Genomic DNA, 12,237 nt, shown 5'->3' with positions numbered 1-12,237 from the left:
CTCTCTTCACCCCCTGCCGGGGAATGTTAGGGGTCAGGAAAACTACCCTTACGTAATTTCTCAGCAAGGCGATTGTCTTCAGAAGGGAATACCCCTAACTAAATACTGAAGCAATCTTACTGCCACTTGGATCCCCTCCCATCATTCACTGAAACCCACAGTGGCAAGTCCCATTTTCATTAATGACTAGCAAGGAAGTGAAATGCTTTCGGCTCACTCCACTGGCAGGAGGCTCTACCTGTGGTGCCAAATTCAGGATAGATTTACCTTCTAGAATATCCGTCCCCAGGACCCATTTCCCTGGGGCTCTTTCTTCAAACCATTGACCAATTTGGAGCAGATGACTGTAGGAATCCAACCTGAACAGCAATAGCTGGCAAGGCAGATTGCTAGGTAATTCTAGGGGCTCATTGCATGGGAACTTTTTTTTGGGGGGGGTGCAGTCTTCTTACCTATAAATCTCAGCAGGGGCATGACAGCCAGCACCTTGAAAGTCCCAGTTGCTGAGTGACTCGCAGTACCCCTTTTGCAGCAAACACCCATTGGGCAACCTTACATTTGGGTGGTGCTAGCAGCAATACCCCACCGTCCCCCAGCATATAAATGTGAGGTTGGGGGACTGGTCCCTCCCTTTTCTGCCTCACAGCAGTTGGCAATGGTTCGGCTTAGGGCACAGCTTCACTGGCGGCAGCAGACAACTGAGCTAACAAATGCATCAGAAGATGCTGGCAGGATCCAGCCAGATGGAAGCATCTTGCAGCCTGAGCCTTGGCATCAGTCCACAGTGGAACCTCCTCCTGCCTTCAAGATTTCCTCCTTCCTTGCAGTCTCGTGTTACGGCATGTGTTCATAACCACTGTCTGACAGCAAGAGCTGTCTTGACAGTGGCATGGACCACCTCAGAAGGTGGTGGACTCTCCTTCATGAAGGAGGTTGCTGAACAGGGGTTGGGTGACCATCTGCCAGGGATTCTTCAGCTGTGATTCCTGCACTGCAGGGGGTTGGACCAGATGACTCCTGGGGGGTCCCTTCCAATTCTATGGTTCTAGGAGAAAATATGAAATTCTATAAGATGTGAAGGCTTGGGATTAATTTTTAGGAACCAGAGATACAAAGAGCGGGTATCCCTTATAAACTGGTGCCGGCGCCACCTGTTTCGATAGGACAACCAACCAAGGGGTTGATGCATAGAAAAGCCACTGAGCTATGGCTAAAGCAGAGCTGGCCCCACGGTACAAATGATGCCAGTGGCTATGGGGTGGGGGGGTGGGGAATGGTATTTTTAGGAATACTGAGAAAGCTGTGCATGACATTAACCCCCAGCATCCGCTGAAGCATTAAAGGGATCCTGGGGGTTCTGAATTAATGTCCTAGGGGATGAATTAATGTCCAGCTCTCCCATGTACCTTCCAGTTTCATGGACCTGAATTCCAGTTTTGTATCCAGTGTGCATTGTCAGTCACACTTTGCATAGGAAAAAAGGAGAGAATATTAATAATACTAATCAATGCCATTGTTTCCTGCAGGACATGCAGATTTCCCTTTTCATTCCCCTCAACTGCTCAAGGATGGAATGAAAAATTGGATGCCCCGTTTAGCTAATCCTGTGACTTGGCGGCATCAGGAAACGCATTGACTCCTCTACTTCCTCCAAGGGAAGCTCGGGCTATACATGGGTCCCTTTGCTCGTTTCATGCAGTAGTTTTCTCAGTTAACATCATACAGACAACACGTCTTTCTTTTAGTGCTAGGAAAGGACCACAGAAGGACACAGTTCCAGTTAGCGGGTGAACTCCCTGGGGTCTGGCCAAGGGGGTCTCTGGCTCATATCGTGTGTTAAGTGGATACAGTAAAATTAAAAGAGCGGGTATAAACAAAGAGTTTGTTTAGAAAATGTCCTTTAGAGTTCATTGTTCTTCGGGCTGTTGCGCAAGTTTTTCAGTTCCAGCTGTAGCTGTCGGATTTTGATGTCCTTCTGCGAGAGATCAGCTTTCAACCGCCGGATCTCATCTTGTTGCCGGAAGAACATTCGGAGAAGCTTGAAGTTGAGAAAGAGAGAGAAAGAGTTGGCCTCTGTATCGTGCTGTTGCTTCATTTATTTATGGGTTGCATTTCTATCCCGTCTTTTTATCCAAGCACCTCAAGGTGGTGTACATGGTTCTCCCCCTCCTCATTTAATCCCCACAACAACCCTGTGAGGTAGGCTAGGCTGAGAGGCAACGATTGGCCTAAGGTCACCTAGTGAGCTTCCTGGCTGAGTGGGGATTTGAACCCTGTTTTTCTGACTCTCAAAAAATTATGGTACTTTGGTGTATCATAGCTGGCGGGTATTTGTGGGGGCCATGTACAAAAAAGCCCTGCTGGGTCAGACCAAAGGCTCAAATTGTTCAGCATCCTTTTCCCACAGTTGCCAGCTAGATTCATATGGGAAGCCTGGAAGCAGGACATGAATGCAACAGTATTTCCTACTTAGGATCTGCAGAATCAGATGCATCCTGCCTCTGATAAGAGGAATAAATAGCCACCATGACTAGTAGTGGTTGATAGATATGTCCTCCATGAATTAGTCTCTTTTAAAGCTGGTCATCACTACCTCCCTCCTGTGGGTGCAAATTCCACAGTTTCAACTGTGTGCTGTGTGTGTGTATAAGTATTTTCTTTTGTCTGTGCTGAATCCTACCAACATTCAGCTTCTGTGAATGACCACACTGGGTTCTAGTATTATGAGAGAGGGAGAGAAAAGCCTGTTAAAGTGCACCCCACCCCACCCCCCAGCCGAGGGAGTCCTGATGCTTCTCTGGCTTGCAAGCGAGCAAGCTGTGCTCTACCTCCAAGTGAAGCTGCCATTGTGGTCTGCCCCTCATACTGGTTCTGGGCAACGTATGGATACATCGCCCAGGCCTAACGATGACAACTCTCAACCTGGACAGAAGGTAGCTGTTTTTCCCTTACCTCATTCTCTGTTCTGGGGGGCACGTTTTCTAAGAGGTCGATCCCATTCACAACAACACTCTTCTTCTCTCTCATTGGCGCCTTAAAAACTACTTTCGATGCTTTCTTATAGCCTTCCTTTAAAGACATCAATATGGGATCTAAGAAAACAAGAGACAACAAATGCCTAAATAAAATTAACTGGGCTACAGAGACACTTTTTGGAAACAAGCAACTAATCTCCACTATTTTAGCTAAATGACCGAACTTTTGTGTTCTGTATTTGGGACAAAGTGCTGGAACTTTGTGAAGCTGCATTTTACTTTGCAGCCTCCTGTGAAACTCCTGCTGAACATCGCACACAACCCAAGAGGCTGCATTGGAGTGGCAATGAAGCAGCCCAGAATCTCAGAGGCGCAAGTGAAGCTACTGCAAATGTCAGGGTTCTTAGGCTGGGGAACCCAGGCACCTTTGTTACTCTGCCACTATGCCAGCTTTCCAAAAGAGCCTGCCACTATGCCAGCTTTCCAAAAGAGCCTGAGCTTTAGTGCCACCAGGGCTGCTGGTCTGAAAGTGGTACTGCAGTTTCAACCTCAGGTGTGCCCAGGTGACAAAATGGGTCCTACAGAGATCTGCCTAGCTCTATAAGGCTTTGAACAGATGCCCAGACTTCAATATTTGGAGATATTAGGGATTTCAAGCAGTGTTAGCCATGTTTTGCTTGAAGTCAAATTTCTGAACACTTTAAAACTTTTTAAAAACCTAGGTGTTGTGTGATTTTCTACCAAGTTGCACATCACAAAATTGCAGAGCTAGTGCATTTACCCCGGTTCGTTCCACTCAGCCATTCATCCGGTGTGAGAGCAGGCTCTGTTCCTGGAGTCATTGGGTAAATATCTTCCTGGTAGGTTTCCGACTAGAAATCAGAAGGAAGAGAAACAGCATATTTGAAATAATTAGTAAAGGACTTCCAGAGCGGTGGTGGTGTTCTGGGATGGATGCCCCCAGGCAGGCAGCAAACACATAATGCTGTTGGCATCAGCATACCAACCTGTATCCCCACCACCACCAAATATAATCTAGATCTTTCTTTCCCAAGAAAAAAATCAACGAGTAACACACACACACACACACCCACACACCAATGACCCAGTTGCAAGCAATCATTTAACAGTGGTTCCTGAACATTTTTGGGCACCCACCCCCTTGGTTCCATAATCGTAAGCTGGCTAAAGTGGCTGGGGAAACCCAGCCAAATGGGCAGAGTATTATTATTATTATTATTATTATTATTATTATTATTATTATTATTATTATTATTATTATTTTATCTCATCTTCAGTCCCCCCCACCCCAATTTAAAAGTGATAGGAGCAGTAAAGCTTTAAATACAAAACAAGGAAGGTTTTTTGTTGCAGGTTCTAGCCCTGCCAACCGTAAATAAGCAATCAGTGTGTTTGGAATGGCCCACTTCCAGTGCCCCCCTTCTGCACCCTTGCCTCTTGGGGCCTCATTGCCCCCCCCAAGGGTGGTACCACCCACTTCGGTAACTGCTGCTTTACAATATTAACCCCGTCTGCAAGCCATTAAGTTCCATTTTGCCCTCCCCCCCCCAAAAAAAAATCAATAAGATTTTTGATGCTATGGCAATAATTAATCTACTCAACACACTCCCCCCCCCCCATCCCCCAAACGAGGAGTGGACATTTATCTCGGGAGCAGCACAAACTTTTGGCTCATTCTCTGAGCCAAGCGAAGCTATGAGCATTGCAAACGTAGCAGGTTAACCGCATTTGTCGGATTGCAGTTTGGGATGAAGGCTGCATTAGAGCATTCTCAAGCACATCCCTTTTGCCCTGAAGATCTGGCTCCACACTGCTGCAGAAAAAGAGCCCATGCAGCAGGCAGCTCGGTGTGTTTGCAGGAGAGGCAATCAAGGCAGGAGAGGTTTAATAGAAGGCATTTGGGCTTGCGGAGTGTGGGGGAAAATGACTACGAGTGAGGGCAATGGACCTGTGGGGCTTTGTGTGGAAATAATGGGACAGAATCGCAACTTTCCTTTACCACACCAAAACATAGGGAAAGACAACTGAGCATAGGTGCCAACTCCCTGGGTTGCCTGAGCACCCACAAAATTCCCCATGAAGGAGCCGGGCACCCACAAATTTTGGTGCCAGGGCCATGCACATTGCGTGGCACTCACAACCCTGGGCACCCGTGGTTGCGGGTGCCATGTCGGCACTCCTGCATCTGAGCACACACTGATGGAAAGAAAAAAGAGCTTGTGCACAAGGTCAACATGTTTTAAGGCATAAGAACCCAAGGAGAGCCTGCTGGATCAGGCCAACGGCCCAGCTAGTCCAGCATCCTGCTCTCACAGGGGCCAACCAGATGGATGAGGGAAGCCAGCAAAAGGGATTCAGAAGTGTTTACTGCCTCCGACTATGGAGGCAGAGCATAGCCACCGTGTCTAGTAGCCATCAGGGCTGGTAGCCATCGATAGCCTTCCCCTTTGTCTAATCCTTTCTTAAAGCCATCCAAGTTGGTAGCCATCACTGCCTCCTGTGGAAGCAAGTTCCATAGTTTGAGGCAGAGCAGGCTTCTCCAACCTGGGACCCTGTAGCAGCAACACCCATGCCCCTGCCAATCTCTGAGCAGGGTGGTCAGAGCTTGGCAAATCCCACATGGCTCCTTTTCACCTGCCAAGGCCACCTGGAGGCAGCACATCAGCCAAGGGAGCTTCTAGGCTGCTGAGGTTTGAGGTGGAATTTAACAGCGTAAGAAATTTCAGGCTGTGCCATTAAGGGCTGATTTGGTGTTGTTGTGCAGTAAAATTGGGAAGTGGCAATGAAACGCCCTGCAAAATGGGAGCTAACTCTTGCTTGAACCACAGTTGTGTGAACTGGACCCACACATTTAAAGCACATGGCTCCCTTCAAATAATCCTGGGAACTATAGTTCCCCCATTCCATGCTACAGTTCCCACATTCTTCACAAACTACAGTTCTTGGGTGTGTGGGTGTGTTTGAATTCCTATGTATGGCATGTACGCAGTCTTAGAGAGCAAACCTGCTTCCTGTGAGGGCCAGATTACTCACCCTCCTTGGCACGATCATGGAGATGGGCTCAATCAGCCCTTTTAACGTGACGAGCTTATAGAACCGGAACACCTCACAGGCAGAGACATCCAGGCCATGCTTTGGCATCACTCCTGCAAACACAAGGAATAGGAAGAAGTGTTGCTTGTTGTCCTGTACGTAACAGAGAAAATCAAATCCTTGGAGAGGTTGCAAGGAGAACCTTTATCATGGCATCTGAGTGACACAGTAGTTCCGCACGATTTTCTCTGTTTCCTTTTTTTTTAATCTCAGAGATCTTCCTGCTGCTCCCCCCCCCCCAACTAGGCAAAACCCCTGCTCCTTGCACCAACCTCTGTTTCTATAAAGTGTGCCAGCCACTGTCCTTAGCTACTGGCCTTCGGATCCAGCATCCTGGGAATGTTCATAAACATTCCGTCTCCAGAGGGGAAAGGGCTCGGCGCACAACAATCACACACAGCAGAAGAGGAAGGGTCAGTTTGGCCTGAGGGGAAGACCTTGCACTGGAACCAAGGGCTGTCAGAACTTTATTTGGGGTGAGGGAAGGAAGTCTGGGGCAGAGCAGGCCAAGATGTTGGAAAGGCAAGGAGGGCAAGGACTGGGGAGACCGTCCAGGAGGCAGCAGACCTGCAGGAGGAGGCTGAAGAAAGGGGCAGAGTGGTTAGAGGAGGTGTGGGAGTCTGTGACTGTGCTGGGGGAAAGAGGGCAGAGCAGATGAAATAACGTAAGAAGAGGCTGCTGGATCAGGCCAGTAGCCCATCAAGTCCAGCATCCTGTTCTCACAGTGGCCAAATGACCCTAAGAACCTAGGTATCCAGATAGACTGCCTCTAGGTCTGGAGGTTTCACAAGAGCACCAGAGGAGCCTTGCTGGATCAGGCCGATATCCCATCTATTTATTTCATAAAAATTCACACACCCCTTGGTTGTAATAAAGCCCTCAAAGCAGTTTACAAAAATAAAAATGTAAGAAAAATGTACACTGCTCCTTTAAAACATCTGAAAATTAAAACACAGAAACAGATCAGAGTTGCCTCATCTTCCTAAGCCTCTGGGCAGGCTTGTCTAAACAGGAATGTTTTTAGCAGGCGCCAAAAAGAGCACAGCAAAGACGCCTGCTTGATCTCAATAGTCCAATATTTGGTTCTCACAGTGGCCAACCAGAAGCCCCAATGTGGAACTTGTCTCCAATTGTGGAGGCAGAGCATAGCCATCGTGGCTAGTAGCCACTGACTAGTCCAAGGAAAGACGCGGCCTCCCTTTGAGGCTGTAGCGCAAATGGCAAGCACCCCTTACCGAGGCCTTTTTGTGGAGCCGGAGAACGGAATTCCATGAGGTAAGTGAGGTATGGCTTTTCTGTACTGATTTCATAGTAGCGGATATTCCCATCTCCCTAGGGAGAGAGAGAGAGATGTGAAACAGTGGGACTTTTGTGAATATTGGGGTGGGAGGAGAGAGCATTGCACAGGTTAGGTCATAGCAGAACCTTCTCCAACCTGGTGCCTTCCAGGTTTTTTGGCCTACAACTCTGATCAGCCACAGATTAACAAAGTGGTGCCAGTAGGAGCTGTTGGCAGTTGTAGTACAAAACATCTAGAGGGCCCCAGGTTGAGGTGGTTGTCATAGCAACTCTGACTTGGCCCACCTTTAAAAGCATGGATGGCCCTCTGTCAAGGGATTGGACTAGATGACCCTCAGAGTCCCTTCTAATTCTACCGTTCTATGATTCTGTGTGATGTCTTGTTTTTGCTTACAACAACCCTGTGAGGTATTCTGCCTTTATCCCCATTTTCTGGCAGAAGGACTGAAGGTTGAAGGACAGTGGCTTAGGTGGAGCCCCAATTGACACACTATAATCTACACAGTGCTCAAATTGGGATCCATTTCCAGTCAGCCCAGATTCAGCTACATCTACTGAAAAGAAGGGGGCTGGTTTTAGGTCTGCTGGGAAATGGAGCATGTATCCTTCACACATCTGAATGGAAACAAGGCATATTGATTTCATTCAAACCTGTTTCTGAGTATGCATGCTCAAGATCTCAACCCTAAAAGACCAAAATTTAGAATAAAAAAGTGCACAGTTGGAAGGGACTCCTATGGGCATCTAGTTCAACCCCTGCAATGCAGGAATCACAACAAAAGAATCTCTTTAGAAACCACTAGCGAAGGAGAATACACCATCTTCCGAGGAAGTCCATTCAAACAGCTCTTACTGTCAGAAAATGCTTCCTAATGTTTAGTTGCAATCTCCTTTCTTGCAATTTGACTCCATCAGTTCAGGTCCTACCCTCTGGAGCAGCAGCAAACAAGCTTGCTCCATCTTAATAGTAGTAGTAATAGTAATAATAATAATTATAAAATCTGACAATTCTTCAGATATTTGAAGATGGCTGCCAAATCGCCTCTCAATCTTCTCTTTATACAGTCAAACCTCGGTTGTTGAACACAATCTGTTCCGGAATGGCTTCCAAAATGTTCGACAATGGCTTCCGATTGGTTGCAGGAGCTCCCTGCACTCAAGCAGAAGCCGCATTGGACATTCAGCTTCTGAAAAACATTAAAAAACCAGAGCATTTACTTCCGGGTTTTTGGCATTCGGGAGCGCAACATTCCAAAATGGAGGCGTTCGGGAGCTGAGGTTTGGCTGTAGATTTAAATTTACAACAACACAAATTGCTTTGGCTAAGCATCTAGAATCAATCTAGATTCTAGATGAACTGATGAGTGCCTTTTTAAAATCTACTTTGAGGGAAATGGTTTGTTAATTTTTTTTAGTTCCAAGAGAGTGACTCCAGATATACGTTGGTTCATAGTGCGTACCTAATGGCAAGATACAGAAACTTTGGGATTCCGTCGCCAAAGGCCACTCCCCCATGCCATAAGCATTTTGTGCCCACTCACCTTGCCAGCCAGGTACAGCATGTGGGTATCAGCATCGTAGAAAGGGAAGAGGAGTCCAGACAGCCCGTCAATCTCCTCCTCTATTAAGGGCATGGCGAGATCTTCCTGCAGAAATCAGATATATTCTTGTTGGTTAAAAAAAAAAAAAAGCTTTCAAACCTGCTGCATTTATAACCTTGACACTAGGAATGTTATTACAAATGTGAAGAAAGGTGTATTTTTTAAAAAAAGCTGTGGCCAGCCTTCCTTAATCTGTTGCCCTCAATATGCTTTCCGACTACAACTTTGGGCCAGTCATTGCCTCTCAGCCTAACCTACCTCCCAGGGTTGTTGTGAGGATAAAATGGGGAGGAGAAATAAATATGTATGCCACCTTGAGAACCTTGGAGGAAAGTTGGGATTTAAATAAATAAAGATTTCTTCTCTCAGCGCTTCGTCCCAAAAAGGGATGATTGAAAAATAATATTTTTTAAACTATATAATTATTTATTATATTTGTTAGTTGCTTTATCTTGCCCACGGCAAATTACAAAGTGACTTACAACTGAAATGAAACACCCCCCCACAGATATATTAAAACCAAAAACATCCCTCTGACATCAAAAAGCCCACAGATAGTTAGAGGCCAAAGGCCTGCTTATAGAGGAAAGTTTTTGCCTGGCACCTAAAGATATATAATGAGGGTGCCAAGCGAGTCTCCCTGAGGAGAGCATTCCGCAAACAGGGAACCACCACTGAAAAGGCCTGTTTTTGCATTACCACCCTCCAGAATAAGTAAATAAATATCATGGCCTGACCTGATCCCAGAGGGCAATCTGCCTCGTGTTCCACCGCGAGACTCCAGTCGTTAGAAGCCGCTTTATGTTTCCTAAAAAGACAACCCGGTTCACGCGATGGTTCTTACAATTCGCCTCCTGGAAAGACAACCAAGATTTACCCAGCCAGGCAGCTACACTCCTGGTAGCCTCCAGCTCCCCTCTTCAAATCAATCATAGAATTGTAGAGTTGGAAGCCTAGTCCAAAAGTCTAGTCCAACCCACTTCAATGCAGGAATCACAGCTCAAGAATCCCTGACAGATGGCCATCCAACTGCAGCTTAAAAACTTCCAGTGAATGAGAGCCCACCACCTTCTGTGGGAGTCAATTCTATTGTTGAATGGCTCTTAAAGTCAGAAAGGAATCCCCTTTCCTGTAATTTGAATTCATTGGTTGGGGTCCTGCCCTCTGGAGCAGCAGAAAGCAAGCTTGCTCCATCTTCCATGTGACAACACTTCAGATATTTGAAGATGGCTGTCAGATCCTCTCTCCATCTTCTCTTCTCCAGGCTAAACATACCCAATTCCCTCAACCATTCCTCATAAGACTTGGTTTCCAGACCCTTGGTCATCTTTTCAATATCCTTATTAAATTGTAGTGCCCATAACTGGACACAGGGACTCCAGGCTTGGTCTGACCAAGACAGGATAGACTATGACTTCCTTTGATCTGGACACTAGACTTCTGTAGGCAATTGATTAAGGCAGCTTTCCCTGCTGTGCTCCAGATGTTTCGGACCACAATTCCCATCCGTCCCAGCTGACACAGATGGGGCTTATGGGAGTTGTAGTCCAAAACATCAGGAGAGCACCAGGTTGGGAAAGGCTGGCTTACCATTCTTTCAAATACGCCTCTCAAAAGCCTCACTTTTCATTTTATCCAGTACAACTTGTGATTAATAAAAGATTAAAGCTAGACATAAAAACATGGCAGACAGTGAATTCTTTCTTTTCCCTCTGTTGAAATTGTGCTTTTCTGAAGTCAAAATTTGCACGTTGACATTTGGGGGTGGTGGGAAATATTCTAACCAAAAGATCAATACGTTTTTTTAATTTTTTTTTTTAAAGGCTGCTTTCTTAGGAGATAGGCATATGCTTATAAAAAGATTGCTTTTGGAAACTTCATTGTCGGAAGAAGGAGCTGTGCATTCTTACCAACAAAACGTATCCAACAAGGACAGGGACCAACTTGCTTTTCCTGCCTTAGGAGAGGAGGCAATTTTTACACCAACGAGGTTGCAATTCAGGTGGAGGTTGCAAAACATACAGGACATGAATTAATTGTAATCGGTAATTTCTTGGCTTAAAAAACAACCATCTTAAAGGTGCTCAGGGGAGCCCCTCTGTTTCTGAGCAGTTTCTTACACCCCTATGCTTTTTCTCTAATCTAAATCCCCACCCCCCACCCCCGAAGCTGCTATCTGACCTGCAGGTATAATTGTTGTTTTGGTGGGGCATTTAGACTGGGAAAATAGGAGTGGGGAGGATTGACATTTAGAAAGCTGATGTGAGTTTTAATCTGTTTCTAGTTTCACTGTTGGTTTAACTTTTCGAAAGTCTTAAATTGTTGCCGATTCCTCTTGTTGATATTTTTATTGCGCTTTCTGTTTTGTAAACTGCTCTACTTTGAGGGTTCTTTTTTTTGCCACCAAGCGGTGTATAAATTTTATGAAATAAATAAATAAATAAATGCAAACAAATAACATAAAAGCATAAGAAGAGCCTGGGTGGCTGGATCAGGCCAGTAGCCCTTCTAGATGTCCAGCTGTGGCCAACCAGATGTCCCAGTACAAAGCCAGTATCCAGTTGGGGCCTCAGCACCAGAGCAACCTCCTAGCAATCGTGTTCAGAGTCATGTTGCTTCTACCGCAGAGGCAGAGCAAAGCCATTGTGGCTAGCAGTAGGCATGGGCAACCTGATCCTCTTTGAATCTGCCTAATTCTCTTTTAAAGTAACCCAGGCTGGTGTCCATTGCTACATCCTGCAACCCCTCCTCCCAGAGTTGTTGTCCTGATAAAAACTGGGCATGCACACCCTTTCTGTGGCTGATTTAAAAAACAAAAAACGAAACAGTCAGGATGTTGGATGGTGGCTCTCTGCCAACGCCTCTCTCTTTTGACCCTTATAAGAAGCTCCTTGCCTGGAGGACTTTGCCGGAGCGCGGCTCAATGACGCGGAGCTTCTTGTCTTTGCAAGTGGTGCCCAGCAAACTCCCGTCTGTGTTGAAGGACATGCAGAGGATGACGTCGGTGTGGCAGTCAATCATCTTCACAGGCTCACCGATGTCCAGGTTCCAGATGAGAACCTAGCAAGGACAGGAACGCAAAACAAAGGTCAGCCTTCCCACCACTGGCTGCAACGTTTTGCTTACTCTTGCATTCATACCCCACCTTTTTCCTCCATGGTTCTTCCCCTCCTCATTTAATCCCAACAACAACAACAACCCTGTGATGTAGGTTAGGCTGAGTTGCAATGACTGGCCCAAGGGCACCC

The 12,237-nt window shown here is 46.3% G+C and overlaps 1 protein-coding gene across 1 annotated transcript in view; it reads right to left on the bottom strand.

Annotated features, from left to right (window-relative positions):
* Positions 1–1,711: 1,711 nt before the first annotated feature.
* CORO2B (coronin 2B) overlaps positions 1,712–12,237 on the bottom strand; it is a 72,733-nt gene continuing 62,207 nt past the window's right edge. Inside the window, exons 5-12 of the mRNA XM_033167229.1 lie at positions 11,885–12,049; positions 9,727–9,843; positions 8,930–9,034; positions 7,325–7,421; positions 6,030–6,142; positions 3,757–3,847; positions 2,953–3,092; positions 1,712–2,038 (exon numbers count right to left, since the gene is read on the bottom strand). Of these exons, the coding sequence (XP_033023120.1) occupies positions 1,901–2,038; positions 2,953–3,092; positions 3,757–3,847; positions 6,030–6,142; positions 7,325–7,421; positions 8,930–9,034; positions 9,727–9,843; positions 11,885–12,049 (966 nt within the window). The 3' untranslated portion in view covers positions 1,712–1,900. The remainder of the gene's footprint in view (positions 2,039–2,952; positions 3,093–3,756; positions 3,848–6,029; positions 6,143–7,324; positions 7,422–8,929; positions 9,035–9,726; positions 9,844–11,884; positions 12,050–12,237) is intronic.

This window comes from Lacerta agilis, chromosome 13, assembly GCF_009819535.1.
Source record: "Lacerta agilis isolate rLacAgi1 chromosome 13, rLacAgi1.pri, whole genome shotgun sequence".
NCBI classification, from domain to species: domain Eukaryota; kingdom Metazoa; phylum Chordata; class Lepidosauria; order Squamata; family Lacertidae; genus Lacerta; species Lacerta agilis.
Note: the sequence above shows the minus strand (reverse complement) of the source record. Positions and strands in the feature narration are given on the sequence as shown.